At 42.2% G+C, this 16,307-nt stretch overlaps 1 protein-coding gene across 2 annotated transcripts in view; it reads right to left on the reverse strand.

Moving 5' to 3' along the window:
• Positions 1-16,307, reverse strand: part of LOC124795389 (intraflagellar transport protein 122 homolog) — a 242,550-nt gene that overhangs the window by 3,371 nt on the left and 222,872 nt on the right. Inside the window, exon 24 of one of the 2 annotated variants that reach the window (XM_047259414.1) lies at positions 15,213-15,316. The exons of the other annotated variant lie outside the window; for it this stretch is intronic. Within the exon in view, the coding sequence (XP_047115370.1) occupies positions 15,293-15,316 (24 nt within the window). The 3' untranslated portion in view covers positions 15,213-15,292. Of the gene's footprint in view, positions 1-15,212; positions 15,317-16,307 lie in introns of those variants that run through there. 2 annotated transcript variants of the gene reach the window in all.

The raw sequence follows: 16,307 nt of genomic DNA on the forward strand, positions 1-16,307 counted from the left end.
CAGTGATTCATAAGGTGTGCTTTGGAGGGTGGGTATAACTTTGTAAAACGCCATGTAGTTGTTTGTTGTGACGTTTTGGGGAATCATCTGGTCCTTCTTCTGTTTTATGATCTGTGGAAGACGGAAATGCGTGGCCACTATCAGGTGACCTACCTTCCTTCATGATTCAACCCTTCACCGCATCCCACCTTCTTACACCTCCAGAACACAATTTATCCCTTAATACAACTCTACTGTGGATAGACATGGTAAACACACTTAATATTTGTTCTTAACCCACTTCATTTAACAGTCATCATCTTTGTTATCATCATCTTGGACAGTTTCCAGCCTCTGGCCAGGTCTATTTGGAACATAAGCCTCTCCATCGTCTTCTGTCTTGCCACCATCTCTCTGTCTTCACCTAGGTTCAGTCTTCTCCTTTCTTCTGGACACATTCCTCTACTCCTTTCAGCCAAATGTCTCTCAGTCTTCCTCTTGGTTTCTTTCCTCCCAGTTTCATCTCATGTATCCTCCTGGGTATCCTCTTCTCCTCCATTCACTTAACATACCCATACCATCTCAGCCTTGATTTCTCTGTCTCCTCTTGTAATGGTTCCACCTTCATTAACTCTCTGATCCTCTCATTTCTTAACCTGTCTATCTTTGTCACTTCAAAACTCTTCCTCAAGAATTTCATCTCACTGACTTGTACTTTGCTTTTCTCTCTTCCTTTCATAACCCAGGTTTTGGATGCATATGTAAGGATTGGGACATAGTAGGACCGGTATATAATCTTTTTGCTGATTTGGGGTACCTCCTTCCTCCAAATCAGCCTTCTGACACTCTTCCAAAATGCTTCTGCTTTTCTGCCCCGGTCGTTTACTTCTCTGTCGTTTTTTTCATCTTCCTGTATCAGGCTTCCTAGGTACTTGAAACTCTCCACTCTCCTCAATTCCCCACCAATTGTTATTCCAGTTGTTCCTCTCTCCTTCATTCTTGTTGTGATAATCATCTTACTCTTACTTATACTAAATTTCATCCTATATTCTTGTACTGTTCATTCGCATACGTCCAACTGCTCTTGTACTTCCTCCTCCTTATTCCCCCCAAATCATCAGATCATCTGCAAACACTATAGCTCTGTTCAATCCAAGCTGATCTTTCACACACTTCCATGGTACATTTCCCTTATCCTCCAAATAGTATGTTTTGCTACTCCTTTGTTCTCTAGGGCTTTCCACACTTTGCTTCTATGTACTCTATCATATGCTTTCTCAATGTCCAGGAAGGTCATTAGTAGACCCATCCCATATTCATAATGCTGTTTCTGCAGCTGTCTTACAGCAAAAATTAGATCCACTGTGGACCTTCCTGTTCTGAAGCCATGGTGGTGTTCTCTCATCCCTCATTCTAATTTTGCCCAAATTCGTGCTTCCAAAATTTTCTCAAAAGTCTTTGCCCAACTCATCAATGTTATCCCCCGATAGTTCTTGCACTCTTTTCTATTTTCCTTCTTAAAGATCGGGGCAATTATTCCCTTCTTCCAGTCTTCTGGGATCATCTGTCTCCGCACAATTTTCATTACTCGATGTAGCCATTGTATCCCCCCCCCCCCCCCCCACCTCTCCTGCTGCTCTCATCATCTCATCCAGACCTGGTGACTTCCCTTCCTTGACCTTGCCCAATGCCTCTTCCACTTCTCCCCATGTAAGGTCTTTTTCTATTTGCTTTTCCTCCTCTTTTTTTCTCCTTGGCTTGTTCCTCCTCATCCAGGTCTCCATTCGGGTTCAGGAGTTCTTCAAAATACTCCTTCCACATACTCTTGAGTTCCTCCATATTCTCTACATTTTGGCTGTTTTTGTTCAGCATTTGGTCACAATCTGTCGTACTGTTTTTCCTCTTACTTTTAATCATCCCATATAACACCCTTTTTGAACCTTCACTATCCTCCTCAATCATGCTGGTCCTCTGTTCCATCCACTTTCTTCTCTCCTCCGCCACCACTCTTTTTGATTCTTTCTTCTCGCTTGATACTCTTCTCTCGTCTTTACTGTTCTCTTCTGGAACCATACCCTAAAGGCTCTTGTCTTCTTCCGTACTATATCCTTTGTTTTATCATTCCACCAGAGTGTTTCTTTCCATCTCTTTTTGTTGCTTGTCCTCCCACATATTGCTTCCATACCACTTACTAATGTTCCCTTGAATCTACCCCATTCCTCTTCAACTGTTTTTGGCTCATCCTTTGGGGTGCTTTTCTTTACTACTTGTAGGTACTGTAGCCTGCTTTCTTCCTCCTTCAACTTCCATACCCTTATGCCTCTTTCCTGGTTTTCAATCCCTTTATTATCCTTAGTCCTTCTCAGGTTCATTACCAGCAAACAGTGGTCGCTATCCAAGGCCTCTGATAGTATTACCTTAATGTCAATGATGTACCTATTCATCTCACTATCATACAGTTAGTAGTCAACTATCGACTTTCTCTTTAAGTCTTGACTGTACCAGATAATCTTGTGGCTTTCTCATTTCCTGAACCAAGAGTTCCCAACCAGCAAGCTATTTCTTTGACAGAACTCCAATAGTATTCCACCTTCCCCATTTCGGCAGGCCCAACCCTCTGGTCCAAGCACACTTTTGCAGCTTTGTCTTTCTCTTCCAACGTGTGTGTTTAAATCCCCATTACTATCACATTCTTCCTTCCCATCTGCTTTTGCATTTCCTCTTCAAACTCTTGCTTCTCCTCAGAAGTGCAACCCACCTGTGGCGTATACACTTGTATTGCCTCTATGATCATCCCCATGAGTGATATTTTGATCTTCATCATTCTATCACTTATTCTCTTCACTTCCTCTTTTAATCCATCTCTTACTACTATTCCCACTCTACTTCACCTTCACTCCTCATTTCCACTCCAGTACAGTCGGTAGCCTTTCCTCAGTCCTCTCCTTCCTTCTCCTTTCCATCTCGTTTCAGCTACCCCAATAGGTATAACTTCCTTCTTTCCTTCATGTCTACCGTCTCCTCCAACTTTCCAGTCATGTCTGTATATTTAGTGGTCCACATCTTAGTCTTTGTTTATAGCCAGTTCGTCGTCGATTAAATTCGTCCTTTCTGAGGCTTGTTCTATTTTTGGAATCGGAAATTATAATCTACTACTAGCTTGCTGGGCCTATCATAGCTTCACCAGAGCTCTGTTAGCCATCACTTTTCAGGGTTCCTGTAGGACCTTCAATGCTATCGTAGCAGTCCCAGGGCACACCCAGTCCCCACTGTACCTCACTCCTACAGGCAATCCCCTACTTCATGCCATTGCCCACCTCCTACAACTAGGACGAGGGGTTGGACTTGTGGGAGACTGAACAGTAAATATTAATTTTAAACTATTAAAACACCATTTTTAATGATGTGTGATTTTACATCCCCTGCAAATAGGAACTATTAGTTCTAGAAAGAAAATAAGTAGGACCTTTATTGTATGAAATATAGTGTACTTTAATTTTATTCTAGGAAAAATTTTCAGTGGAAGCCACAATTTTTGAGTTAATCAAGGAAAAAAAATAAATAAAAATAAAAAAGTGACCTTCAAATGATCCTCACCCCAATGCTCACACCCCACAAATCAGGATTTTTAGTATGTATCTCACGGGAGATAAGGAATAGAGATAAGGAAAGGACAAACTTTATTGTCTATAATACAACATACAGTCACCGTTGATCTTTATTTTACAATTGCCATTGCCGACTTGAGCCCATATAAAAAGGTACTCATCAGCATTTAGTTTCTTCTTCTTTCTCGTACTCAAAACAAATGGCATGCTTGGAACAAGTGTACCATAAGGCTGTTTAGCCAAGAGTCCTGTAGTCTCAGCTATACTCCATGTCTTCCACGCCAAAATGTTAGCATCTGGAAATGCTTCAAGGCCACAATAATCTGCATGATTGCCCCATACAACAGTGTCAGCCAGGTACTACCTCCAAACACTGCTTGCACATCACAGGTAAAGTTCAAATGGAGTCCACGAAAAACATTTGGACCTCCAATCAATTGCTGCTTATTAAACTGGCCAGCCAAGTCAATATCAATCGCCTTCAAGCTGCGATACACAGGAACGCTGCGCCACCAGCGAAGATGCCATGCACGTCGCAGAGGCATTGCTGTGGCACGTTAACACAATTGCCATTACCGACTTTAGCCCATATAAAAAGGTACTCATCAGCATTTAGTTTCTTCTTCTTTCTCATACTCAAAACAAATGGCTTGCTTGGAACAAGTGTACCATAAGGCTGTTTAGCCAAGAGTCCTGTAGTCTCAGCTATACTCCATGTCTTCCACGCCAAAATGTTAGCATCTGGAAATGCTCCAAGGTCACAATAATCTGCATGATTGCCCCATACAACAGCAAGTGTCAGCCAGGTACTACCTCCAAACACTGCTTGCACATCACAGGTAAAGTTCAAATGGAGTCCACGAAAAACATTTGGACCTCCAATCAATTGCTGCTTATTAAACTGGCCAGCCAAGTCAATATCAATCGCCTTCAAGCTGCGATACACAGGAACGCTGCGCCACCAGCGACGATGCCATGCACGTCGCAGAGGCATTGCTGTGGCACGTTAACACAATTGCCATTACCGACTTTAGCCCATATAAAAAGGTACTCATCAGCATTTAGTTTCTTCTTCTTTCTCGTACTCAAAACAAATGGCATGCTTGGAACAAGTGTATCATAAGGCTGTTTAGCCAAGAGTCCTGTAGTCTCAGCTATACTCCATGTCTTCCACGCCAAAATGTTAGCATCTGGAAATGCTTCAAGGCCACCATAATCTGCATGATTGCCCCATACAAATTTGCAAATACAGCAGAATCCCACTAATCCGAACCACCTGTAATCCGAACGTTCAGTTAATCCGAACACGAAAAATGTAAGTCTAAGTAGAGATAACTGTGCAGTAAACTGCTGTACATACCCACTATTTTAATTTACAGAGTACAATAAGCATGTATTAGAAAAATTGGCAAGAAAACATTAGGTTTAAACAATGCACACCAATGAAAGAAAAGCTGTCAAACTTACTAAAATACAGCGGACATTTTATCCCTACTTTTTAGATGACAAAAACTCAGTCATTGTTTTCTGGTATAATAAAAGACAGTCTGTTACGTGAGGCATAGTTGCGCCATTGTCTCATAAACATCAAATCAGCAGGTGTAGCAGTGGGCTGTTGCTCCAAATAACGTAGCGCGAGGTCAAGGGCTTCTGCTGCGTCACTGTGTAGCACCAGCTCTCCTTTGTTGGTTTCAGGCTCATTGTCACTTCCGTCACAGAAGTCCACTTCTTCCTGGTCTTGAGTCACAGCAGCAACTAAATCAGCGTCAGTAAGGTTCTCCACACATACTCCATCTGCTGCCATCCTCTCATTTAACGTCTCCTTCACTAGCTTCTTCACATCTAGGGATTGTCTGTGTCATCTGTAGTAGATTTCACTCTTCATTTTCAACTAGGTTGTCCTGAAATTCAAAAGATGCCCACAGTTTTCTCCATGATTTTCTCAGAGTATTTTCTAAAATATTCTGCCATGCCTCAGCGACCCAATAAACAACGTCCTTCACATTGGTCTTTTTTTATTTTGTCCACTCAAGGAATACTATCATCTTGGACCAGCATTCTTAAAAATTGTTTTCTGTAAATCAGTTTTAATGTTTGCAGTATGCCCTGGTACACTGGCTGTAGAAGTGGTGTAACATTCGGCGGCAAAAACTTTGCCACAATTTCTCCATCACATAATTCCTCAGTGCTGGGGTGAGATGGCACGTTATCAGTCAAAAGGATTGCATCGCAAGACATATGATTTTCCTTAGAAAACCGCCAAACAGAGGGAACAAATTGGCCATGAAACTATTCTTTGAACAGCTTACCATCCATCCATGCTTTTTTCTGGTTGCGATAATATATGGGCAGGGACTTCATGTTGCAGTTTTTAAAAGCTGGCCTAGCAGATTTGCTGATCAGCATTAATGGCAGCTTGTGATTACCAGCAGTGATGCTACATGCTAATAGTCACACGATCTTAGCACATTTTAAAACCAGGAGCATGGTCTTCTGCTTTTGATGCCAGGTTTTTGTTGGCAGCCCTAAAATTAAGGCCAGTCTTGTCAGCGTTATAAATTTGTTGGGGAGAATACTTTCCCTCTCTTATCATTTTTATAAACTTACCCAAATATTCCTTCACTGCATCCCAGTCAGAAGAAAGCTTCTCTCCAGTAATTGTTAGCTGACGGATTCCATGACATTTTTTGAATCTGTCCAACCAACCCGTACTCGCACTAAAAGACTCATCACCATTCATTAACTTGTTCAGGTAAACAGCCTTCTCCTGAACCAGTGCTACACTCAAAGTAGTTCCCCTTTCTCTTTCCTGCATAAACGAAAGGAAAAGAGCTTCATCCACTCTGTCATACTGGGACTGTTTCATAGTGGTACCGAGTGAGGTGGCGCAGTGGTTAGCACACTGGACTTGCATTCGGGAGGATGATGATTCAAATCCGCGTCAGGCCATCTTGATTTAGGTTTTCTGTGATTTCCCTAAATCGATCCAGGCAAATGCCAGGATGGTTCCTTTGAAAGGGCACGGCCGACTTCCTTCCTTAATCCTATGAAACCGATGACCTCGCTGTTTGATCTCTTCCCCCAAACAACCTAACTGTTTCATAGTCTGCCGAATTTCGAGTGTTTTTCCCGAAAACATTACACAGGACTGTTCAAGCTTCACTCGATTCTTCTTCCAATCACAAATGGTTGCTTTACCAACACCCAGTTCCGTTGCCAGTTTATATACATTCCCACCACTGTCTATCTGCTTCAGTGCATTCAGTTTCTCTTTGAGAGTTAACGTTGTATGTTTCCGTTTACTCATGATGAAAACATGTATACCACTACACCTGAATGAATACAATACCAGTGTTATGTGTGCCTGCGTTCGATAACTAAGATAACCAAGTGCTTTGTGAGTGAACTGGCAGTGCACTGACCTCAGACACTACAAACGTCTCAACAATGCACAACAACAATGGCAGGGAGTGAGAGTGAGCCATTGTTCCCACACTTGTTCCCATTTGTTACCATGGTGTACCTACTTATCTGCTTGGTATACTTCATTCTAGAAACTTGTCACAATAATTCCGGCTAATCCAAACAAATCGGTAATCCAAACAAGGTCTGGTCCCAATTAGTTCGGATTAATGGGACTCTACTGTAAGTGATTGTTTCCCCCTAATTTTCCAGATTGTTTCCCCCTAATCTTCCATTGTTGAATGGACTACCAGAGTATGGAGCAAACATGATGTCAAACTCACTCCAAAAGTGTTCCAACTGATGCAGGCTGGGACTTTGGGTAGTCCAGTCTACCCCAGGAATGTTACTGTCCAGAAACCATTGCCTCTCAGGTTCTTCTTTATGACAAGGTGCACTGTCATGCTGATGCAATCAGTCATTGTCTACAAACTGTTTCTCTGCTGCATGCAGTGCACACTGATGTAAAGTGTGTTCACATCCTTCTGCATTTCATGTTTTCTTAAGCGCGCTAACTGCAAAATCAACCCCTTAAGAGTAATACCACATCCTCCGTACTTCACTGTTGACACTACATATGATGGTAGAGAACCCTCTCCAGGCATCTGCCACACCCAAACCATTCCATTGGATTGCCAGAGGGTACAGTGTGATTCATCATTCATTTCCAATTATCAACAGTCCAGTGGTGTCACCACCTCAAGAGTCACTTAGCCCTGGCTACAGAAATACATGGCTTACGAGGAGCTGCTCGACCATTGTACCCCATTCTTCTTAACTCCCTATGCACAGGAATTGAGCTAGATGGACTGCTGGTAGCACTTTGGAACTCACTAGTAATTCCTTCCACTGATTTCATGTGTTTTTTTACAACAACCCTCCGCAATGCTCAGCAATCACTGTTTATGAGTACAGGAGGTCTGACTGATTTTGGTATAACCATCGTTCTTCTTTTGTGTTCTCACTTCATGGCCACATCATCAACAGTCGACTTGTGCAGCTTTAGAAGGCGTGAAATGCCCCTGTTAGATATGTTACACATGTGACATTCAGTGAACAGTCCACATTTGAAGTAACAGAGCTCTCCTGACTGGCCTGTTCTGCTTCTCCACTGACCACAAAATACTCCCAGTTGCCTAGTGGATCCACTCACGTGACATCCAGTGGTCAATTCCATGTTATTTAGAGGTGCCTGGATGCAGCTGATGAGATAGTGCATATAATAAAAGTTTCACATGATGCAAACTGCTGAGTACTGCTACAGATACCCATCCTAGTGATATACATGTATGTTATTATTTTTAAATAAAGGCAGAAATTATATCAACTTACAGACAGCCCTTGATAAAGCAAAGAAAATTGCATTCACAAAGTTCACTACACTAAAGAAAGCTCTTTGCAATTTTATTTAACAATTAATGCATATTACATAGACCACTCAATGTACACTTAGATTTTGTCACTTATTTACAAGAAAAATGTGGCACAGTTTGCACAATATTGTTCATATTATGGAAAGAGTTCAGTTTTAAAATGTTTTATGCACATATTTATTCAACATACACAGATGGGCAGTTGACTGTAGGAGAAGAAATCAAGGTGTAAATTTCCATCAGTACTCAATGTCCTACTTGAAATGAAGGCAATAAAATAAGATCTAAAGCACCGTATCATAATGATTACTGCAACAATACAATGATACACCAAACTACGCTAAAGATTTGGGGAAAAATTAACATATAATGAAAAAGGAACTCTGTTTTTAATCTACTTTTTGCCTCATCATCCATCCTGTCTGAAATAACTTCTGGGAAGAACTCTTCCCATAGTTCCTTCTTTTACTAGATATCTTTCTTGGTTGGGCCTTTTTCTCCTACTCTCTCAATAAAAAGCTATGTTGTTGATGACAATGCCCATCTGAACTATTGCAGATCGGCTGTTTAGTTAAGTGTTTGTACCCCATAATACACAGCCATGTGCATATGGCCCATCAGCTGATATTTGTCCAACTGTTTGGTTGCAGCCCAGTCAAAAGACAGTCAATTAAGATTGTATGACTTTTCCATTGAACAATTATTGTGTTGAGTGTATGTGGGTCTCTATAGTGTTCTATTATGTTTTACACACATCTTAACAAATGTTTGACTGAAATTTGTATGTATGTACTTGTTATTATAAGACTGGAGTGGGGCAGGTAGTTGTGGGAGGGTCCATAGATATTGTTATTAGCCTATAGTCTGCAGCTTGTGTTCTACTGGTTAGCTTTGCTGCCTCTAGATTTCTGAGTATCAGATTTGGTTGTAGGCCAGGTTGGAGATTTCCGTATCTTGGGGACCGACTGTTTCATGTCAACAAGTGCATCAAATATGTAAACTATCAGCAGTTGGTCGAACAACACCAGAGGGGGATCTCTAATCCAATAATGCTATACAATCACTTCATTTCACAGCATGGTAAATTGAAATGTTTTTCCATAGACATTATGATTCTGGACATGTTTTATCTTATCAATGTTTTCCTCTAAAGAAATTATAGCAGAACAAAAACTTACCACATTACAACGAAAATGACCTGCACATGAAAAGTGGCAGAATATTACACATAAATCACTTGCAGATTTAAATAAATATTCTTGCTTCTATTACACACACATTTTGGGTTTTTGAAGGCACTTATCAACATGCTACAATATAATGGAAGAAATTTTCTCAAATAATCATCATCAGACACTAAAGGCAACACCCTGTTGATGTAACCATACTCTTCTGTCGCTCACCATCTCCGTCATTTAGCTGATGGGTCCCTCTCACTGTCTACCCTCATCCTCACTGCTGGTAGAAGCAAGTGGGCTCTTTCACTGTCTACCCCTGTCCTCATTGCTGCTGGATGCCTCTCATTTTGTGGTGATCTGTCTTTCCTCTTTAAGCTTCCCATTTTACCCCTCTCTCCTGCCCAAGGAAAGAACATACAGTTCCGAAATCTATTACGATAATGTCACCATTTTATATGTTACTATCAACAGTATTAAACATTTTGCCTGCTGAAGATATTTAATGGCCAGCATCCTGTCTCATATTTATTAGTTGTCTCAACTCAATTTTCCTTTCAAACAATATAATGAAGTATGCAGAGCACCAACCAAGTATATAAGAAATTCTTCAATATTAATTTACCATGGTGTGAAGAAACCTTTCTCCAACATCAAAACATTCTGAGAATTCAGATGTCTTAAGAAGAGACTGCATATTACTGAGTACAGACTATTATTCTCTATAGAAGCAAAATACTTCCGCTTGCCTGCACATTTCCGTTTCGGCATCATCCACTGTATTGTACTTAAGTGAAAGATTCCAATCAGCCTGTACACAGTACAGACCATTTACTTATTTTTGATTGTAAACTTTACAGTATCGACGGTATTATGAACAGGATAGATTGGTATTCATCATACAGAGGAAATTTTGAGTTGCAGACAAGCACAACAAAAAGACTGTTTCTGAATTAGACAAAACACGCACATACACATATTCACACAAATGCAACTCTCACACCCATGACCACTTCACTGGCTGCCAAGGCTAGACTGTGAGCAACTGCACATGATGGGTGAAGCAAAGTGGGTAGTGGGGTAAGGAGGAGGCTGGGGTGGGAAGTGGAAGTGATAGCAGGGTAGGGGTGGGGACAGTAAACTGCTGCTTGTGGGAACGTACAGGAATGAAGGAAAGAGAGTGTAGGGCAGGTAGGTGCAGTTGGGAGGTTAGATGGGGGAAGGGGGGGGGGCAGAGGTGGTGGAGGGTGGAAGTGGAAAACGAAAGAAATAAAAAGATTGTGGGTGCATTGGTTGAACAGAAGGCTGTGTAGTGCTGGAATGGGAACAGGGATTGTGATAGATGCGTGAGGACAATGAGTAACGATGGTTAAGGCCAGAAGTGTTAGAATAACATAAGATACATTGCAGGGAGAGTTCCCTCCTATGCAATTCAATAAAGCTGGTATTTGTAGGAAGGCTCCAGATGACACAGACTGTGAGGCAGTCCTTGAAATGAAGAACTTTGTGTTGGACAGCATGCTCAGCAACTGGGTGTTCCAACTGTTTCTTGGCCACAGTTTCTTGGTGGCCATTCATGCAAATAAACAGCTTGTCATGCCCATGTAGTACGCAGCACAGTTGATATAGTTTAGCCTGTAGATCACATTACTGGTTTCACAGGTAGCCCCTCCTTTGATGGAATAGGTGATGCTTGTGACAAGACTGGAGTAGATGGTGGTAGGAGGATGTATGGGACAGGTCTCAAATCTAGGTCTATTACAGGGATATGAACCATGAGGCAAGGGGTTGGGAGCAGGGGTTGTGTAGAGATGGACAACGATATTGTGATGGTTTGGTGGGCGGCAGAATACCACTGTGGGAGGGATGGGAAGGATAGTCGGTAGAACATTCTTCATTTCAGGGCATGACGAGAGGTAGTTGAAACCGCGGAGGAGAATGTGATTCAGTTGCTCCAGTACTGGGAGGTCTGAGTCATGAGAGGAATACTCCACTGTGGCCAGACGGTGGGACTTTGGGTCTTGGTGGATGACTGGAGGGGTAAGGCACAGGAGATTTGTTTCAGTATGGGGTGGGGAGAGTAATTACAGTCTGTGAAGGCCCCAGTGACATCCCTGGTATATTTCAAGAGGGACTACTTGTCACTACAGATGCAATGGCATGTGTGGCTAGGCTGTATGGAAGGGCTTCTTGGTATGGAATTGGTGGTAGGCAATGAAGTGGAGGTTTTGCTGATGGTTGTTATGTTTGGTGCTGACAGAGGTATGACGTAGCCATCTTTGATTTAGAGGTCAACATTAAGGAAGGTGGCTTGTTGGGTTGAGGAGGACTAGGTGAAGCGAATGGGGGAGAAGGAGTTGAGGTTCTGGAGGAATGTGGATAGTGTGTCTTCACCCTCGATCCAGGTCACGAGAAGACGTCATCAATGAATTTAAACCAGGTGCGGGGTTTGGGATTCCTCTGACTCATAAATAGTTTAGCGATAGGATGGAGCCATGCAGATGCCCATTGCCACATCCCAGATTTATTTGTAGGTGATGCCTTCAAAGGAGAAGTAATTGTGGTTGGGGATATGGTTGATCATTTGACCAGGAAGGAGGTTGTAGATTTGGACTCTATTAGGCACTAAAAAAGGTAGTGTTCAATAGCAGCAAGGCCATTGGCATTAGATATGTTAATATAAAGGGTAGTGGCATCAATAATGATGAGCAGTGCATCCTGTAATAAAGAAACAGGAACTGTGGAGAGTCGGTGGAGGAAATGGTTGGTATCTTTTATGTAGGAGGATAGGTTGTGGGTAATAGACTGAATGTGAGAGAGGTAGATTTGGCGAGATGTTCTGGGATGGGCCTAAGAATATGAGGAGATGCTGGAGATCTTTCTGGATTTCTCGGATGGGGTCACTGGGACAGGGTTTGTAGATGAATGAATCTGACAGCTGGTGGTGTCCTGCCATGTAATGCTTGCACTTCAAAACAACAGTGATACAGCCTTTTCAGCAGGTAGGATTATAAGGTCGGGATAAATTTTTAGGTAGTGGATTGCAGTTCTTTCTGTGGATGTAAGGTTAGCTTGCATGTTCCAGGATTTTGGAATTATCGTGAGGCACAGTTTGAGGTTAAGAAATTCTGGAATTTCCAGAATTTCTTAACCTCAAATCTTGTCTCAATTTCATTTCCCATATCCCTCAATATGCAAGCTAACCAGACATCCACAAAAAGAGCAGCAATCCATCGCGTGAAAACCAATCCTGACCTTATAATCCTACCTGTTGAGAAAGGCTCCACCACTGCTTTCTTGAACTGCAAGGATTACCTGGTGGAAGAACTCTGCAAGCAGTCAGATTCACCCACCTACAAACCCTGCCACAATGACCCCACTCCATAAATCCAGCAGGATCTCAGGCCTCTCTTCAAACCCTTAGGGCCATCCCTGAAACTCTCCCCACAGTCTCTCTCTCTCTCTCTCTCTCTCTCTCTCTCTCTCTCTCTCTCTCTCTCTTTCTCTCTCCTCACCTCTACTATTTCTTGCAATCTTACCTTCCACATGCTTTCTAAAGTCCATAAACTCAACCATCCAAGATATCACATTGTGACTTGATACTGTGCCCTCACAGAGAGAATCTCTACTCTCACAGACCAACACCTTCAGCCTATTACTCGCAACCTACCTTCCACAGACACCAACCATATCCTCCACCAACTCTGCACAGCCCCTGTTCCTTTACGACATGGTGCCCTGCTTGTCACTACTGATGACACCTTCCTTTACACTAACATCTCTAAAACCCATAGCCTTGCCCCTATTGAACACTACCTTTTGCAGTCCTTAGAAGTTCAAATCTACAACCTCCTTCCTGGTCACCATGACCAACTACATCACCCACAATTACTTCTCCTTTGAAGGCGTCACCAACAAACAAATCTGGGATATGACAATGGGTGCCAGCAGTAGCCACATCCTATGCCATCTAGAGGAATCCTTCTTAATCACCAGGAATCCCAAACCTCTCACTTGGTACAGATTCACTCATGGCACCTTCATGATTTGGACTGAGGCTGAGGACACCCTATCTACATTCCTCCAGAACCTCAACTCTTTCTTCACCATTTGCTTCACCTTGTCCTCCTCAACCCAACAAGCCACTTCCTTAATGCTGACCTCCAATCAAAGATGGCTACATCATACCTCTGTCCACAACAAACCTAACAACCACCAGCAAAACCTCCACTTCACTGGCTGCTACCCATCCCATACCAAGAAGTCCCTTCCATACAGCCAAGCCACACATACCATTGTATTTGTAGTGACAAGTAGTCCCTCTTGAAATATACCTAGGATCTCACTGGGGCCTTCACAGACCGTAGTTACCCTCCCTACCCTGTACTGAAACAAATCTCCTGTGCCTGACCTCTCCAGTCACTCACCAAGATCCAAAGTCCCGACGTCTGGCGACAGTGGAGTATTCCCCTCATGACTCAGTACCTCCCTGTACTGGAACAACTGAATCACATTCTCAGTCAAGGTTTCAATTACCTCTCGTTGTGCCCTAAAATGAGGAATGTCGTATCCACTATCCTTCCGACCCCTCCCACATGGTATTCTACTGCAACCAAATGTACACAATATCCTCATCCATCCATACATGTCCTCTGCTCTGAACCCCTTGCCTCATGGCTCATATCCCTGAAAAAGACTTAGGTGCAAGACCTGTCCATACATCCTCCCATGACCACCTACTCTAGTCTTGTCACAAGCATCACCTATCCCATCAAAGGAGGGGCTACCTGTGAAATCAGTCATGTGACCTACAAGCTAAGCTGTATCAACTGTGCTGCATTCTAAGTGGATACGACAACCACCAAGCTGTCTATGCACAAGAATGTCCACCGACAAACTGCGGACGTGAAACAGCTGGACTGCCCAGTTGTTGAGCATGCTGCCCAACACAATGTTCTTCATTTCAATGACTACTTCACAGCCTGTGCCATCAGGATCCTTCCTACCAACAGCAGCTTTTCTGAACTGCACAGGTGGGAACTTTCTCTGCAATATATCCTATGTTCTCATAACACTACTGGCCTCAACCTTTGTTAGTCATTGTCTTTTACCCATATACCCCTTTCGCTGTTCCCATTCCAGCACTACACAGCCTTATATTCCACCAATGCACCCACAATATTTTTATTTCTCTCATTTCCCACTCCTGCCCACCACTGCTTCTGCTTCTCCATCCAACTTCCCAACTGCACCTACCTGCCCTACCCTGTCCTCCACCCTCCCCCCCCCCCTCTCCTCGTCACTGTATGCTCCCACAAGCAGAATTTTAATGTCCCCACCCCTACCCTGCTATCTCTCCCCCTCCCAGCCTCCTCCTGGCCCCCACCACCCAGATTACTTATCCCATCATGCGCAGTTGCTCGCTGCCTGGCCTCGGCAGAGAAGTAGTCATGTGTGTGAGAGTTGCATCTGCATGAATATGTATGTGTGTGTGTGTGTGTGTGTGTGTGTGTGTGTGTGTGTGTGTGTGTTTGCGTGTGTGTGTGTTGTGTCTAATTCAGAAGAAAGCTTTTTGGCTGAAAACTTACCTGTTTAGCAGTCTTTTTTTGTAGTGCCTGTCTGCGATTCAACATTTTCATTATATATATATCTTTTTCCTAATATTGTCATTACTTCACCCTGGATTTTTCATTGTTTAAGTTGTTGACTGTAACAGTATCTGAAGCAAGAAACCATCAGATCAACACAATATAATGATGCTAGATTAGATGACCCCACATAACCAAAATAATTCCTTCCTTCACATAAGCTAAGAATTTTATTGTCTCTCTCATACTTTTGTTGCTGCAAATGCTAACAGAAAATAATTATTAAATTAAAATGGTGAAGGCATTATGACTGTGTATATTCTGAAGGATATTAACAATCATTTGTAGCACTGTTTCGGAAATCCATTATCAACACGTTGCACATGTCTTTTTGATACCTAGACTGACACATGTAGTAAAGTGCAAATTATCTTCCTGGCAGAAATACATTAACACATTTGCTTTATTTGTCTCCATGACACTGAGTAGCAATGTAAACCCTCTTAGGTACTACATTGATTCAGGTACTAAATATGTTAAGATGCAGTTTGCTTTAGATTTAAAAGTACTGTTAAAGACAGTACTTAAGAAATTCTTGCACTATGCATTCATACATTTTATAATCATAGTGACCCATCTGAGCAAATGATTTGAACTTAGTTTGAGAGACATCGGCATTGCTCAAGACACTTCATTTTATGACTTATACATATCTGTATTGAGTAATCTAGTTTATCTACTTCTGCTGCATCTCATAGCACCATTTTGCCTGATAATGGAATGAATAGGTAAAGCATATGTGAAAATAAAGAATAAGGACAAATAAATCAGAACAAATATTCTTCTCTGCCTGTCAATATCTTTATCACACTTGAGTTTTGAAATGATACGCAGATCTGTCACCATTTGCAGTAGCAATGAAGTAGTCCGTTTTGCTCTTCAAAAATCTGGAAGATCCAATTTAATAGATACACTTTGGGCACAGAATTGAAAAGCATTTTCTTTTGCATTCTAGTGACACTTTATGGCTGCTGTATTGTGTTTAGGCAAGGAACAAAGCACCAGGATCTTTGCCCAGCATGCTTAGAAAGCTGCATGTTGACACTCAGTTTAGGTGGAGAT

This window comes from Schistocerca piceifrons, chromosome 1 (assembly GCF_021461385.2).
Source record: "Schistocerca piceifrons isolate TAMUIC-IGC-003096 chromosome 1, iqSchPice1.1, whole genome shotgun sequence".
Taxonomy (NCBI): Eukaryota; Metazoa; Arthropoda; class Insecta; order Orthoptera; family Acrididae; genus Schistocerca; species Schistocerca piceifrons.